The following is a 17,734-nucleotide window of genomic DNA, read 5'->3' as shown; positions in this document are numbered from 1 at the left end:
TGTTGGGGAAGGAGAGTTCACTGATTTATCATTCAGAATTAGAGCTGTTGGGGAAGTGGAGCTCACTGATTTATCATTGAGAATTAGACCTGTGGGGGAAGGAGAGCTCACTGATTTATCATTGAGAATTAGACCTGCTGGGGAAGGAGAGCTCACTGATTTATCATTGAGAATTAGACCTGTTGGGGAAGTGGAGCTCACTGATTTATCATTGAGAATTAGACCTGTTGGGGAAGTGGAGCTCACTGATTTATCTTTGAGACTTAGACCTGTTGGGGAAGGAGAGCTCACTGATTTATCATTGAGAATTAGACTTGTTGGGGAAGTGGAGCTCACTGATTTATCATTGAGAATTAGACCTGTTGGGGAAGGAGAGTTCACTGATTTATCATTGAGAATTAGACCTGTTGGGGAAGGAGAGTCCATTGATTTATCATTGACAATTAGACCTGTTGGGGAAGGAGAGTCCATTGATTTATCATTGACAATCAGACCTGTTGGGGACGGAGAGTCCATTGATTTATCATTGAGAATTAGACCTGTTGGGGACGGAGAGTCCATTGATTTATCATTGACAATTAGACCTGTTGGGGAAGGAGAGTTCACTGATTTATCATTGAGAATTGGAACTGCTGGGGAAGGAGAACTCACGGATTTATCCTTGAGAATTAGACCTGTTGGGGAAGGAGAGTTCACTGATTTATCATTGAGAATTAGACCTGTTGGGGAGGTGGAGCTCACTGATTTATCATTGAGAATTAGACCTGTTGGGGACGGAGAGTCCATTGATTTATCATTGACAATTAGACCTGTTGGGGACGGAGAGTCCATTGATTTATCATTGAGAGTTAGACCTGTTGGGGACGGAGAGTCCATTGATTTATCAGTGAGAATTAGACCTGTTGGGGAAGTGGAGCTCACTGATTTATCATTGAGAATTAAACCTGTTGGGGAAGGAGAGCTCACTGATTTATCATTGAGAATTAGACCTGTTGGGGAAGGAGAGCTCACTGATTTATCATTGAGAATTGGACCTGTCAGGGAAGGAGAGTTCACTGATTTATCATTGAGAATTAGACCTGCTGGGGAAGGAGAGCTCACTGATTTATCATTGAGAATTAGACCTGTCGTGGAAGGAGAGTTCACTGATTTATCATTGAGAAGTAGACCTGCTGGGGAAGGAGAGCTCACTGATTTATCATTGAGAATTAGACCTGTCAGGGAAGGAGAGTTCACTGATTTATGATTGAGAATTAGACCTGTTGGGGAAGGAGAGCTGACTGATTTATCATTGAGAATTAGACCTGTCGTGGAAGGAGAGTTCACTGATTTATCATTGAGAAGTAGAACTGCTGGGGAAGGAGAGCTCACTGATTTATCATTGAGAATTAGACCTGTGGGGGAAGGAGAGTTCACTGATTTATCATTGAGAATTAGACCTGTCATGGAAGGAGAGCTCACTGATTTATCATTGAGAATTAGACCTGTTGGGGAAGGAGAGTTCACTGATTTATGATTGAGAATTAGACCTGTTGGGGAAGGAGAGTTCACTGATTTATCATTGAGGAGTAGACCTGCTGGGGAAGGAGAGCTCACTGATCTATCATTGAGAATTAGACCTGTTGGGGAAGTGGAGCTCACTGATTTATCATTGAGAATTAGACCTGTTGGGGAAGTGGAGCTCACTGATTTATCTTTGAGACTTAGACCTGTTGGGGAAGGAGAGCTCACTGATTTATCATTGAGAATTAGACTTGTTGGGGAAGTGGAGCTCACTGATTTATCATTGAGAGTTAGACCTGTTGGGGAAGGAGAGTTCACTGATTTATCATTGAGAATTAGACCTGTTGGGGAAGTAGTGCTCACTGTTTTATCTTTGAGAATTAGACCTGTTGCGGAAGGAGAGCTCACTGATTTATCATTGAGAATTAGACCTGTTGGGGAAGTGGAGCTCACTGATTTATCATTGAGAATTAGACCTGTTGGGGAAGTGGAGCTCACTGATTTATCGTTGAGAATTAGACCTGTTGGGGAAGTGGAGCTCACTGATTTATCTTTGATAATTAGACCTGTTGGGGAAGGAGAGTTCACTCATCTATCATTGAGGAGTAGACCTGTCGGGAAAGGAGAGCTCACTGATTTATCATTGAGAATTAGACCAGTTGGGGAAGGAGAGTTCACTGATTTATCATTGAGGAGTAGACCTGCTGGGGAAGGAGAGCTCACTGATCTATTATTGAGAATTAAACCTGTTGGGGTAGGAGAGTTCACTGATCTATCATTGAGAATTAGACCTGCTGGGGAAGGAGAGCTCACTGATTTATCATTGAGAATTAGACCTGCTGGGGAAGGAGAGCTCACTGATTTATCATTGAGAATTAGACCTGCTGGGGAAGGAGAGTTCACTGATTTATCATTGAGAATTAGACCTGCTGGGGAAGGAGAGTTCATTGACTTATCATTGAGAATTAGACCTGTCGTGGAAGGAGAGCTCACTGATTTATCATTGAGAATTAGACCTGTTGGGGAAGGCGAGTTCACTGATTTTTCATTGAGAATTAGACCTGATGGGGATGGAGAGTTCACTGATTTATCATTGAGAATTAGACCTGTCGTGGAAGGAGAGCTCACTGATTTATCATTGAGAATTAGACCTGCTGGGGAAGGAGAGTTCACTGATTTATCATTGAGAATTAGACCTGTCGTGGAAGGAGAGCTCACTGATTTATCATTGAGAATTAGACCTGTTGGGGAAGGCGAGTTCACTGATTTTTCATTGAGAATTTGACCTGTTGGGGATGGAGAGTTCACTGATTTATCATTGAGAATTAGACCTGTCGTGGAAGGAGAGCTCACTGATTTATCATTGAGAATTAAACCTGTCGTGGAAGGAGAGCTCACTGATTTATCATTGAGAATTAGACCTGTTGGGGAAGGAGAGTTCACTGATCTATCATTGAGAAGTAGACCTGTTGGGGAAGGAGAGTTCACTGATTTATCATTCAGAATTAGACCTGTTGGGGAAGTGGAGCTCACTGATTTATCATTGAGAATTATACCTGTGGGGGAAGGAGAGCTCACTGATTTATCATTGAGAATTAGACCTGCTGGGGAAGGAGAGCTCACTGATTTATCATTGAGAATTAGACCTGTTGGGGAAGTGGAGCTCACTGATTTATCATTGAGAATTAGACCTGTTGGGGAAGTGGAGCTCACTGATTTATCTTTGAGACTTAGACCTGTTGGGGAAGTGGAGCTCACTGATTTATCATTGAGAATTAGACTTGTTGGGGAAGTGGAGCTCACTGATTTATCATTGAGAATTAGACCTGTTGGGGAAGGAGAGTTCACTGATTTATCATTGAGAATTAGACCTGTTGGGGAAGTGGTGCTCACTGTTTTATCTTTGAGAATTAGACCTGTTGCGGAAGGAGAGCTCACTGATTTATCATTGAGAATTAGACCTGTTGGGGAAGTGGAGCTCACTGATTTATCGTTGAGAATTAGACCTGTTGGGGAAGTGGAGCTCACTGATTTATCTTTGATAATTAGACCTGTTGGGGAAGGAGAGTTCACTCATCTATCATTGAGGAGTAGACCTGTCGGGAAAGGAGAGCTCACTGATTTATCATTGAGAATTAGACCTGTTGGGGAAGTGGAGCTCACTGATTTATCATTGAGAATTAGACCTGTTGGGGAAGTGGTGCTCACTGTTTTATCTTTGAGAATTAGACCTGTTGGGGAAGTGGAGCTCACTGATTTATCATTGAGAATTAGACCTGTTGGGGAAGGAGAGCTCACTGACTTATCATTGAGAAGTAGACCTGTTGGGGAAGGAGAGCTCACTGATTTATCATTGAGAATTAGACCTGTTGGGGAAGGAGAGTTCACTGATTTATCATTGAGAATTAGACCTGTTGGGGAAGGAGAGCTCACTGATTTATCGTTGAGAATTAGACCTGTTGGGGAAGGAGAGCTGACTGATTTATCATTGAGAAGTAGATCTGTTGGGGAAGGAGAGTTCAATGATTTACCATTGAGAATTAGACCTGTTGGGGAAGGAGAGCTCACTGAGTTATCATTGAGAAGTAGATCTATTGGGGAAGCGGAGCTCACTGATGTATCGTTCAGAGGTAGACAGTGTTGGGGTCGGAGGTTTATTACTGAGAAGATACACTGTTTCTTTTCCAGGTTAATGGAGAGATTGATGAAAGTATTTTGGAGAAGGATTGAGTTAATGAAAAATTCAATACATTCCCTGATCATAAATCAGGTCTAAATGGGTGCGTTGTATTTACCTTATTCCCCTTTCCAGTGGTAGAGCGGAATTGCAGAATCATCTTCTGTCGATCCTCTTCATAAAGCTGATACCCACCAGGGCGAGAGTAAAGTCCCTCTTGAATTTTCCTCTCCATCTCAGTGGACAGGGAGCCCAGCAGGCTTGTACATGTCTCCATGGAAGCAGCTTCATTCTTGTTGCAAATTTTGAAATAATGCTTTTGCACCTCAGCCTGACAAGCACAGAAAATCCAGATATTGTAATCAGGTCTAAAGACAATTTTGGAACAGGGATCTGATCACCTGTGTTACGTTAGCCTGAAAAACTAATAACATTGTTAAAAACTGTGACTGCTGGTAAACACGCCGCCGTTCAGTAAATATCTGTAGACAGAATACTATCGCTTAATACTTCAGACTGAACCCATCATTCATATTCAAGATGAACAAATAGAAACAGTGGTGGGGGAGAGCAGGGGAAGAAAGAGGTATTAGCAAACAACAAATAGACCAATCACAAATGGGGAAGTTGAATATTCTGCAACCTGCTTGAAAGGAAAGCAGGAGAATTGTGAAACGATCTAAGGAATCTTCTCAGATGTTAGGCATCTAGTTAACAAAATATAATCTACAAATAACTAAGTTAACGAGAGACATACCCTTGGAACAGGTGAAAATGTGGAAAGCTGCAAAGAAGAAGCCTGTAATTAAATTTGGTGGAGTAGAATCAGAGTGAAAGCTGGCAAGGGTGATAAATATCGGGTTAGGAACAGGATGGCTTGATATATTGTGTCAATGTTTTACGTCAATGAACTTTCTTCAGAATTAAAAGAAGTTAGAGATTTACCAGTTTATAAGGAAGTTCAGAGCCAAGGGAAGAATGGTGATTTGGTAGGGGTGGAGGGTGCGTGAGGAAACACCTCCTCTTGACCCGTCTTTTGTTTCTTTACTTGTCCCATTGCTGCCCCCTTGCCTTAAACCATCATCTCTTTGATCATTTACTTACTTCTGCCCTCCCTCCCCCTACTTTTCCCTTTGGCTCTGCATTTGCTTGAAAACTGTTAAATCTCTAACTTCCAGTTCTGGTGGAAGCTCATTGACCTGAAATGTAACTCTTTCTCCACAGATGATTCCTGACTTACTGAGTATTTCTCATACTCTCTGTTTTTATTTCAGATTTCCAGTTTTTCTCTTGGCCCTTTAAATGGTTCTCTGTAGACTGAATTAATCCAATACTTCACGTTTTAAAAAAAAATTCACTGGATGCGGGCTTCACTTACAAGATCTGCATTTTGTGCCTGTATCTAATTATCCTTCAGAAGGTGGTGGTGAGCTGCCTTCTTGAATACAACTTTTAGGCCATTTCAGAGGGCAGTTAAGAGACATTGCTGTGGGTCTGGAGTCACATAAAGGTCAGCCCAGGTAAGGACAGCAGATTTCCCTTCCTGAAGGACATTGGTGAACCAGATGGTTTTTTTTTATGACAATCCAGTAGTTTCATGGTCACCGTCACTGATATTGACTTGTTTCTAAAATTCCAGATTTACTTATTAATTAAATTTAAATTCTCCAGCTGCCATGGTGGGATTTGAACACATGTCTCCAAATCATTAGTGCTGGCCTCTGGATTACTAATCTAATGACATAGCCAGTATGTGACTATCCCCTAACTACATGGGTATGTTCCCCCTGTGCTGTTGGGGTGTGGGGGTGCAGTGTGGGGAGGTGGGTGGTGGCAGTGGGATCGGGGTTATCTGAAAAGGCAACAGATCAGGCCTGAACAGTGTAAAATGTAAGAATGAATGAATATTTGATCATCTTTGTGAAATCAGGGTGTATTTTAACAGGATGAGTTCTCGGGAGGTGAAAAAGACAATGATGAAGTCGTTTGCACAGGGTCTGAGATAGAAGCAGGTCTTTGATGGGCTGAATGGCCATTCCAATTCCACGCTTCCTCTAATGTTCTTATTTTCTAAACATGATCTGGATTCTCACCAACAGCTGTTTGTAATATGCCTTATCTTGATCATTGAAGGAGCTCCTCATGAAGACATCAGTGGCCTCTTTCCAACACTGTGTGTGCATCTTTGCCAGCTCTTCAGTTTCAGCTGGTAACTTCACCATCAGGTCCATCTGCTTCTGGTAGAGAGCTAGGCCATCTGTGACAGCTGCTGTATTTTCAATCTTAGCCATACTGGTGACAGCATCCTCTATGCAAGGTACCATCCCACTGGCAATAGTTTCAACGTAGGTTTTAGTCAAGATTGCCAACTCTGCAACAAAAATGACAGAATAAACAGTTCATTACATAACATTGGTATAAATAGGGGGGAGCCACTTAGTGAGGATGACATACTCAACAACATTGCCTTCTATCTGGCACCAACTGACACTAAATTGGTAATGTCATTCTGAGAGCAAAACCTGAGTCAGAGTGCAAAACTGGAAATTGCCACAGTGGTGCATTAAGGGATGGTGCTACAAGGTTTCGGCTGAAACACATCGATGAGGGCGCCTCAGTCCATCTATGGTTGACCTGGAAGTGCTTGATGTGAACATTCAGTTGGGAGCACTGGGGTTTATGAATTGGAAAGTATTTCTTTGCTCACCACTGGCATCCCTCATCTTGATGAGCAGCAAACTTAGAGCAGAGAAAAAAAGAGAGACCTCAATGGACTAGTGCCAAAGCCATTAAACAGCTTGGTGGATGTAGCAACATCCTTCAACATTTCAGTGAGCTGATGTATATCATTGTCCTATTGTGGTGCACTTACTTCTACCATTGATCCTATGACCACCTTTGATTGTCTTAGGCTCTGATTCAATGTAGATGTACTGGCAGAACTCATGGCACATGTCAACAAATTTGGGATCAAGTTGACTTTCTGGGAGCGTTTCCACCTGGTTTAAATTCTTACTGGCTGTTGGCTGAACGAAAACGAAACATTTACGAGACCTGAAGTAGTTCCTGATGCACTCACGGGGCTGGTTAAAATCCGTCACTTTTTTCCCAACACCTGTAGTCAGTAGAAAGAAAGAACAAAACCACATCCCTTTAGGTGCCAATATGACAGTTCAGCAAAACATAAAAGCCCTGGAATATCTTAAATCTATTTTGCCTGCCTTTGTTCCATTTCCCCTGAATAATCTTGCCCAACAATAATCTATCCATGTCAATCTTGGAAAATTTCAATTTACCCAGAATCAGAACCTTTTTGAGGAGAGCTTGAGGTTTTATCTGTATTTACCCTATAGAATCCTTTATTATTTTACAGACCTCAACTGGATGTCCCCTCAGCCTTCTAAATTCAAGGGACTACAAGGCACGTTCATGCAACCTGGCCTCATAATTTAACCCTTTTAGCCCTGCTATCATTCTGAGCTACACTCCCTCCAAGGCCAGTGGTAATCCTGTTGGACTATAGAGAGTTAAAGTGGACGCTGAGGAGATTTGCTAGAATGGTACCAGAGATCAGTTATGTGGAGAGACTAGAGAAGCTGGGATTGGTCTCCTTACAGCAGAGAAAATTAAGGGGAGATTTAATAAAATGATGAGGGGGTTTTGGTAGAATAAATAAGGAGTAACTGTTTCCACTTGCAAGAGGGCCAATAACCAGAGGACACAGATTTAAGGTAAATGACAACAGAACCCCAAGGGGAGATGAGGAGAATATGAGTTGCTATGATCTGGAATTCACTTCCTGAAAGAGTGATGGAAGCAGATTCAATCGTAACTTTCAAAAGGGAATTGGAAAACTATTTTTTTAAGTGGGAAAATTTCCATGGTTATGGGGATAAGGCAGGTGAGGTGGGACTAATTAGAAAGCTCTTTCAAAGAACCAGCATAAACACGATCGGCTGAATGGCCTCCTTCTGAGCTGTATCATTCTCGAAGTGCACTGGCCCAGAATGGAAAGTACCAGTGATAACAAGCTGGTGTAAAGTATAACACAATCTCACATGGGTGAAAGATATTGGATACATTGTGCAACAACCTTTTTTCAGTTGTAGACTGTGATTTAAATAGTGATCTGCTGTGGCATCCTGGCCATTGATTTTCAGTTCCAGGGTGAAATCCCGCACTGCCCAAACAAAGGCCGGAGAGACCTTCAGTAAATCTAGCTCTTCTTCATCATCATCTTCTTCATTGGCCTTCACTTTGATTAGCTCCGTCAGATTGGAAACAAAACTGGGTTTGTTAAGGAAAAGACTTTTGCGCCAGACAATTGCTTTAAAACATTGTAGGGGTGGTTGCCTATAAACAGTAGTTTCTTACACAAGTCAGCTCAGTATCTGGTTAATTTCTCCTTCTATCCTGACTTTGTCTGTCTCTCAGCTGTTCTGCTGCTTCCACCCCCTCTTCCACCCCCAGCTGCAGCCCTTCCACTCCCTGAAATGCCACAAACAATTCAACTGGGAAAAAAGAGGAACCACTGAGACTGGCAATTTAGAAAAATCAAACATATAAACACCAAAAATTAAGCAGCAGAGGAGGAACTAAAAAATTCCAGATGATCGAAGGAAATGAAAATTATGATTGCCCTTAAGAAGGCGGTGGTGAGCTGCCTTCTTGAATACAACTGACAGGCTTTTTAGGCCGTTTCAGAGGGAAGTTAAGAGTCACAGAATTACAAACCACATCCTCTATTGTATTATTAAAATTCTAGTGTAAGCCACACACATCTTGTCCACCAATCCAACTTCCCTGTCACAGGTTCGGGTCACTCTTTTGAATTTATTGTAAACTGCGAGGCTGACATTTCCCATTAACTATTGCCATCAATTGTCATCATGTAGTTATAGGTACAAGCCACTAGATGGACCAAGTTGATAAAGTCTCTCTCCGAAGTCGATCACTGGGCTTAGAATCTTTACTGATTTGACACTCAGGGAGCCGGCCGGTCAGAAAGTCCGGGGGGAGACCACAGTTCGAGAGTCTCTCCCACGGTGTTTCTTTCTCCCCCATGTACTTAACTAGCTTCTCCCTGAAATGCATCTACACTTTTCACCTCTACCACTCCTCGTGGTCACAAGTTCCACATTCTCATCACGCTCTGAATGAAGAAGTTTCTCCTGAAAGTTAGAACAGAATAAAAAGATACTGGAGTTTTTCCACTGCATATTGGTCAATGGTTCCCACACTGTTGTACACAAACGTGCTGCTCAGGAGCACAGCCAGAGAGAAGATCCAGCAGTCGTTCTGCTGATCACCCTGTTAGAACATGGACACAATGAGAAACACACCACTCGTCTCACTGTTAACAATATGAAGAACTGTACAAACAGGAATGAAAGACTTGCATTTCCGCAACCTCAGGATGTCCCAAAGAACTTTACAGCCAATTAAGTCCTTTTGGAAGTGTATTCATAGTTGTAATGTCAGAAACGCAGAAACCAAATTGCACACAGCAAGATCCCACAACCAGCAATGTGATAAATGACCAGATAACCTGTTTTGTTGATGTTGGTTGAGAGATAAATATTGTATCAGGACATTGGGGAGAACTTCCCTAATTCTTCAAAATAGTGCCCACTGGATATTTTACATCTACCTGAGAGGGCAGTCATGACCTCAGTTTAATGTCCAATCTGCAAGACAACGTGCACAGCGTTCACTCAATACTGACATTGGCATGTCAGCCTGGTTTATGTTCTTAGGTCTCTCGAGTGGGACTTGCACACATGACTTTGTGACTCTGAGACAACAGTACTATCCACTGAGCCAAGGCTGATACTTGTGTGAGCTGCGTGTGTATGTAGATACCTGATCATATCACTTAGTTAACCAGTTAAACAGGTATGTTGGGAAACAATGAAGTGTCCTTACTTTCTCAGTGTCACCCAGGCCTTCTGTATCCAGGAGCACCAGGCAGTGATTAAACTTCTTAGGGTGAGGCACGCACCACATCCAGATCCCCTTGGTGTGAGATTGTACAGTGGACCCAAGAGAGAAACCTGGAGAACCACAAAGATTAATGGACAGGTTGGGAAATCCTCAATGAATGTCCCTCGACAGTGTCATTAACTTGAGTCGATGTTACATACTACTTCTGAAAGACTACAGATACACAACTCGCTTGCTAGCAGCATTTATTGTTCTCCACGTCTGAACATTAAATGAATGTCGTGCTCCACAACATTCAGCCACCTCACTTATCCTGTATTTATTCACCATTCGAGCACAATGGAAGAGGCTGGGGGCTGGTGGATGGAAAGAGAGAAAGTGTTAAAGGGGCCACGGTCTTCATGAAAAAGAGCTATCAGTGAACCAGATTTGCAAATACACCATGTGGTGAGGTGAATTGTTCCATCACTCACATTGTGATGTGAGATTGATGAGAAAGGGACCGTCTTCTTTTTCAAAGGAAAAGCTCGGTAAACAACATTTCCCTGGATGCATCATCAATGTTAAATTGGTTAACATATTCAAGTGACATTCCTCTGTGCATTATGGGAAATAAATGGCCAACATGTTAGGATGTAGTCCTCTGGTACACTATGAGTATTGAATTGATTAACATGGTAGGATCTAGTTCCTTGGTGCCCTATGGATAATGAATTGGTTAATGTGTTAGGATGTAGTCTCTTGGTGTATTATGGGTAAGGAATTGGTTAATGAGTCACAGTGAAGTTCCTCTTTGCACTATGGGTAATGAATTGATTAATGTGTATGGATGTAGTTTTCTGCTGCACTATGGAAAATAAATTGGTTTATATGTCACAATGAACTTCCTCTTTGCACTATGGTAATAAGAACACAGGAACATAGGAGCAGGAGTAGGCCATTCAGCCCATCGAGCCTGCTCCGCCATTCAATATGATCATGGCTGATCATCCACTTCAATCCATTTTTCCTACACTGTCCCCATATCCCTTTATGTTATTGGTATTTAGAAATCTGTCAATCTCTGTAAACAGATTCAATAACTGAGCTTCCACAACCCTCTGGGGTAGAAAATTCCAAAGCTTCACCACCCTCTGAGTAAAGAAATTTTGCCTCATCTCTGTCCTAAGTGGCTTCCCCCATATTTTGAAATTGAGTCCCCTGGTTCTAGCCTCCCCAACCAGGGGAAACATCTTACCTGCATCTATCCTGTCTATCTCTTTAAGTATTTTGTAGGTTTCAATGAGATCACTTCTCATTCTTCAAAACTCTAGAGATTACAGGCCCAGTTTCCCCTATCTCTCTTCATAGGACAGTCCTGCCATTCCGGGAACAAATCTGGTGAACCTTCGTTGCACTCCAAATGAATTGGTTAATGTGTTAGGATATAGTCCCTTGGTGCACTATGGATAATAAATCAGTTAATGTCTTCCGATGAAGTTCCTCTTTGCATTGTGGGTTAATATGTTTTGGTGAATACCTCTGTTCCTGTTTTAATGAATGTTTTTATTTTATTGATTCATGGGATGTGAGCATCACTGGCAAAACCAACATTTTATTAACCATGCCGAATTGCCCTTGAGAAGGTGAACTACATTTTTGAACCGCTTGCGAAGGTGTTGGTGAACAATCTTTTTGAACCGCTGCAGTCTGTGTGGTTTTTATTTTAAACGTGTTGACAACAGAAAGAAAAATTTAACATTTTTTTAAAATTCAACAACCACAACTATTTGTATTTATATAGTGCCTTTAACATAGTAAAACATTCCCGGTGCTGTGACGGAAACCACGCCTGCCAAATGGAAACATATGAATTTTGTCATACGGAACACTACTTGAATTTTTTACCGGACAGTGAACATAATTTGTTTAAAAGGATCACAGAGCTGAACAGCTAAAGCATGGCTGCACATTTGCATTCCGAGAGACAGTTGCATAGAGAGACCGTGGGGGTGCTCACTGATTCAATTAGTGAGATGGGATTTGCCAATAGTGGTGATCAAAAAACATTGAGAGCCACTGGCTTTGTAAGAGCCAGATCTCCACCCCGACACTGAGTGTGACTGGAGAACCTTTGAAATGAACAATCCTCGCAGTCGATGCTGTTTCAAACAAAGAGTTGGTCACATGATTAACCTGCTGGCCAACCTGGGGACTTTTTGAATTGTGCCACACAGGGCAGACTGCAATTCAAAGAGTAAAGGGAAGGACGTCCCCCTCTCTCTGTCTCTCTCTCTCTCTGTCTCTCTCTCTCTCAAGCAAAGTCCCAGGGATCCACGGCAGCAACTTAAGCCTCAAGGCAGAGGACCTCTTCAGCCTTCTGGTGCCAGTGAAACAAGTTTGAAAGTGTGCACTGGGCCCCAGCGAGTACGAAAAGACTTAACTCCATTCAAGGACTTTACATCCAAACTAAAGATAGTAACTGAATTCCATTTACTACTCCAAACCCCCCGCCTCCCCCTTATTCTTTTTCCTCCTCTGCATCTATTTGTGTGTGTGTGTTTTTATCTCGTATGCATGCTAGCTTGGTTGTGTTGTGTATTTTTAGTAATTTTAACTGAGTTAGAGTGTTAAGGCTAATAAATTTACATCTTTCTTGTTTAAAACCTAAGAAAACCTATCTGGTTGGTTCACTTACAATTACTATTAGAGAGTAGTAAGCACGGACTCACTGAGGTGAAGCTAAAAATACTGTGTTTTAAAAGTTAAACCCTGTTACGGCCAAACGAGGAAAGGGGCAAGAGGGAATCTGAGACCCCCTTCCTCACCCGGTTGTAACAGTGCTTATAATGGGAATAAAGAGGTAATATGAGTTCACAGGATGGCTGTAAATATGGGTTGCAGTTTATATGGAGGGGGAGGTTAAGGAAGGGCAGGAGGGTAGTGAACTCAGAGGAGAGAAGGCAGGGTGAGTTGAGATGGAGGTTGAAACCATCGAGGATGAGAAGTCACTTGGTGCAGAGGCTGAGGGAGGAAAGCAGCGAGGATACTTCAGGAAGAATCTTGGTAGGCGGTAGAGAGCCAGGAATTTAAAGGAGAGACAAAAGGGGTGGAATAAAGTGAGCTGCTCAAAAGGATAAGATGCCAAAGGATAAGGGGGGGGGAAAACACAGTAACAATTCATTCTGGGGATATGGGCGTCACTGGTAAGTCCAGGATTTATTGCAACTCAGTGGCTTGCTAGGCCACTTCAGAGGGTAGTTAAGAATCAGCCATGTTGGTGTGGGACTGGAGTCACATGTACATCAGATTGGGTAAGGACAGCTGGTTTCCTACCATGCAGGGCACCGCTGAAACAATTGGGTTTTTACGACAATCCAACAGCTGGAGGTTGTTCAGTGAAATCAGAAGGCCAGGTAGGAATGGAGAGCCAGGGGCAGCCGAGGTTGATCGAGGGAGCAGCGGAGGTGTCTCAGGTGTTGATAGTGTGCTCCAGTGAATCTGGTAAACTGACAGAGGACTGAGACCTGAGGACCAAGGGCAGTGAATACTAGGAAACCATGGGAGGGAGGGGGGCAGGGAAATAAATCACCAGGATCAATGCAAAAAATCCCAACAGTTCACCTCTATTGCCCTGACTGCTGAGTACATTAAAGAAGAAGGTGGTATCTGGTGGAAGTGGGACCCACAAATGCTCAAATACCAGCTTCCCAGTAGGAATCAATCGCTTTCGGGAAAGTTACAATACTGAATCCCACAAATCCTTCTGATCTATGGCCATCTGATTTATGATCTATGGGCGGCACAGTGGAGCAGTGGTTAGCACCGCAGCCTCACAGCTCCAGGGACCCGGGTTCGATTCTGGGTACTGCCTGTGCGGAGTTTGAAAGTTCTCCCTGTGACCGCGTGGGTTTTTGCCGGGTGCTCTGGTTTCCTCCCATAGCCAAAGACTTGCAGGTGATAGGTAAATTGGCCATTATAAATCGCCCCTAGTGTAGGTATGTAATAGGGGATTACTGTAGGGTTAGTATAAATGGGTGGTTCTTGGTCGGCACAGACTCGGTGGGACGAAGGGCCTGTTTCAGTGCCGTATCTCTAAATAAAATCAATAAATATCTTCGGCTGGAATGGCTAGCACCTTTATCGTGTGGCAAGGTGCTGCTCCAAAATTCTCACCCCATTACCATTGTGAGCAGACCAGATTCTCCAGTGATGCTGCAAACAGCCCCCACTATTTCAGGCATAGTTGGGCATCATAGCAAACTGGCAATGCCATACTGCTGCAATTCTGGTGATAGAATGGGGACAGAGGAGTTTTGGGTGCAGTAATTATGTCTAATTGGGTAACCACGTGGATTGATTTTCCCATCAGGACTAAAGAGGGATATGCATTGTGTATCCAGTATCCATTGAGCAGTTCACTAACTCACTGCACAGTCCCCCTCACGACAGTCATCCCTCAGATTGCCACCAAAAGCACATTAAGTAACAGGTCAGGAATCTTACCACGAGTTTTGCCTGCCAATCGGTTCATCAAGTAGGACTTGCCGGTCCTGTAAAATCCCACGATAGATACAACCACCACTGTCTCATTAATGTTGGAGAGAAGTTGCAGTGCTTCCTCATTGATCACCAGTTTCCCCTGCTTGGTGTTTTCAATCAGACATATGGGATTTTGCATGTAGGTGCGGGAAGTCATTTTAACAAGCTGAAATAATAAAAAAGCAGCAGTTATTTGACACTGTTCATTGAACGTGTCGACCAATAAAGATGTTTCCAAAAAGCTGCTCTGATGGTTCTGATGACCAAGACAGTATAAGACTGAGGCAAATCAGAGCAGCAAGAAATTCAGGTTCAATCCCCAGTCAGTGCTGAGACAGCTTATCTTAACCAAAGCAGTGAGAGGGGCTTGGCTTATTTCTAGGTTATCTTCAATTAGATTATTCTCCAAATAACACAGTCGAAGGGCACCTCTGTGCTCAGCTTCAAAGACCAAATCCTTGCCAAGCTGTTCATTTCCCTCTCCACAAACTTGTCCACCTCCATTACTACCCCAACCCGATTCCGCCTTTATATGTATCAACTCCCCCAGCTTCAATTACTATGATTCCTGTTGTGTTCGTTTTTGGGTGGCACAGTGGCCTCACAGCTCCAGCGACCTGGGTTCAATTCTACGTACTGCCTGTGCGGAGTTTGCAAGTTCTCCCTGTGACCGTGTGGGTTTTCGCCGGGTGCTCCGGTTTCCTCCCACAGCCAAAGACTTGCAGGTCGATAGGTAAATTGGCCATTATAAATTGCCCCGAGTATAGGTAGGTGGTAAGGGAAGGTGGGGATGTGGTAGGAATATGGGATTAGTGTAGGATTAGTATAAATGGGTGGTTGATGGTTGGCACAGACTCGGTGGGCCGAAGGGCCTGTTTCAGTGCTGTATCGCTAAATAAATAAAAAAATACTCCAGTGCTCTGCTTGCTGCTCTCTTGAGCTTGACCCGTTGTGAACTGTGCCTGTATAAAACTAACCACACACAATGGATGGTATTTTATGCTCTCCCACGTGGTGAGTTTGGCGACGGGGAGGGCACTTAATCAGTTGGGAGGGTGGCGGCTGGGATCCCCGTCACCTTTCTACCTCAAACCCCATTAAATCCATGGCGGGAAGACCAGTGGATGGCCTTCCATTCCCCCGCCGATTCGAGGCCTTAAGGGGCAGTTAATGTCCAATGCTGCTGCCGGTATTAACCCAGTGGCGGGCGGGCCTGTCACAACACGGGGAGCATGAGATGCAAACTCGTGCGAGTTGCTTGCCCATTCCCGGAGGGGATGGGGGTTGTCCCCTTATTGAAAGTCGCTCAGTGCCGGAAGGAGGGACTTGGCATCAGGAAGGGTGACCTGACATCGGGAAGGGGGGCCCACTGAGAGCCCTCCCCCCACCCTTGCTGCCAACCCTCTTACACCTCCTTCCCCACAACCCTTACTCCGCGGAACGCTTCCGGCCATCGCTTACCGGGCCTGGGTCACTCCACGATCCTGGGCTCAAGTTGGTGCCACTCCGGCAGCTGCTGCTGCCTCCCTAGGGGCACTGCCAAGGAAAAGATTTGCTGGCCTCTGATTGGCTGGCAGCTCTCAGCAGGTGAGACATCCCCCCCGCACCCCACCCCCCCCCCTCACCAGGTCCTGTCCCGATCCCGGGAAAGGCCCGCTGGTGTCCTCTTATGTGCCTGATTGGCTTGTCATATGCCGGTGGCAAAGACCCCCATCACCTCCATAAAATTCCCCGCAATATGTTGGAAACTTAGCTCAACTACAGTTGCTGGTGTCAGCCGTGGCTCAATGGGTCACACTCTCACCTCGTAGGTTCAAGCACCACTCCAGAGACTTGAGTATAAAATCCAGGTTAACACTCCCAGTGCAGTGCTGAGGGTGAGCAGCACTGTCAACGATGCTGTCCTTTGGAAAAATATCAAACTGACACCAGTCTGCCCTCTTGTGTAGATGTAAAAGCTCTCACTGCACTGTTTCAAACAAAAGCTGAGAGAGTTCTCCCTGCTGTCTTGGGGCCAACATTTATCCCTGAATCAACGTCACTAACACAGACGATTCAGTCATTATCTCATTGCTATTTGCAGAGTACCTTACTATAGCGACTTCAACAGGACTTCATTGGCTGTAAAAGCAATTTGGAAGGTCCTGAGCTTGTAAAAGGCGCTACAGAAATGTAAGTTCTTTCTTTTTCTGCAAAGTGACACAACCTACAAAGCGACTGTACATCCTACAGTTACTGAAAATAATTTCCATTATTCCAGCTCCCACCCAGTCTTGCTGCATGAAGATAAACAGTGCAAACAATTGCAACAATGTCGATCATTCCTGTTATTAAATTCATACACTACCTTCCTGCTACAACCAGAGCTGAAAAGAGAAGAGGTTTTCAATCCGACTGCTACCGAGGAACTGCCTGCTCTTTCTGACAGTCTGGGGAAGGAGGAGGTTTTGAACTAAACAGAATGAAACTGAAAGGAGCTTGTACTGACTGACTATAAATGACTCACTGAGCTTCTAGTTATACTCCCGAGGCCGCAAAACAAATACCAATTTTGGGTGTCAACAGCATAGGTGATTCAGGATTTGTGAGGCCAATGTCGTAAGAGAATGCAAGCTTCCTGGAGGCTGGTGAGGCGGACAGGTGAAGCTGTACTCTTCCAGAAGAGGAGGGGAATAAGGTGGAGTGGGAAACCTGGGTGGATTGTAAAGAGTGCATCATTAGCAGGGTTTTTTTCTACACGAAGGGAATCAAATGATATGGGAGCGGGTGGGAAAGTGGAGTTGAGGTAGTAGATCAGCCATGGCCTTATCGAATGGTGGAGTAGGCTTGAGAGACCAAATGTCCTACTCCTGCTCCTATTTCTTATGTTGTTATTGTTATGAACAGGTGTGAAAGGTGTCTAGGGGTTTGTTACTATCTTTACCTGGTCTTATTGTAACAGGGTTTAATTTTAAACACACTGTGTTTTGAGCTCCCGCTTTGTGCATGCTTGTTCACAGCTTTCCAATTATAAGGCAAAGAAATGAGCACAAACAGGCTTTCTCTGGTTTAAAGAAGAAATATGAAATTTATTAAACCTTAAATTTAAAC

At 43.7% G+C, this 17,734-nt stretch overlaps 1 protein-coding gene across 1 annotated transcript in view; it reads right to left on the bottom strand.

The window, feature by feature from the left end:
• LOC137346121 (guanylate-binding protein 1-like) overlaps window positions 1–17,062 on the bottom strand; it is a 34,402-nt gene extending 17,340 nt beyond the window's left edge. Inside the window, exons 1-8 of the mRNA XM_068009433.1 lie at window positions 16,992–17,062; window positions 14,609–14,810; window positions 10,106–10,233; window positions 9,381–9,490; window positions 8,274–8,467; window positions 7,053–7,295; window positions 6,274–6,551; window positions 4,299–4,511 (exon numbers count right to left, since the gene is read on the bottom strand). Coding sequence (XP_067865534.1) covers window positions 4,299–4,511; window positions 6,274–6,551; window positions 7,053–7,295; window positions 8,274–8,467; window positions 9,381–9,490; window positions 10,106–10,233; window positions 14,609–14,801 — 1,359 coding nt within the window. The 5' untranslated portion in view covers window positions 14,802–14,810; window positions 16,992–17,062. The remainder of the gene's footprint in view (window positions 1–4,298; window positions 4,512–6,273; window positions 6,552–7,052; window positions 7,296–8,273; window positions 8,468–9,380; window positions 9,491–10,105; window positions 10,234–14,608; window positions 14,811–16,991) is intronic.
• Between the last annotated feature and the right edge of the window lie 672 nt (window positions 17,063–17,734).

Source organism: Heterodontus francisci, chromosome 29, assembly GCF_036365525.1.
Source record: "Heterodontus francisci isolate sHetFra1 chromosome 29, sHetFra1.hap1, whole genome shotgun sequence".
Taxonomy (NCBI): Eukaryota; Metazoa; Chordata; class Chondrichthyes; order Heterodontiformes; family Heterodontidae; genus Heterodontus; species Heterodontus francisci.
This window is presented reverse-complemented; position numbering and strand designations above follow the sequence as displayed.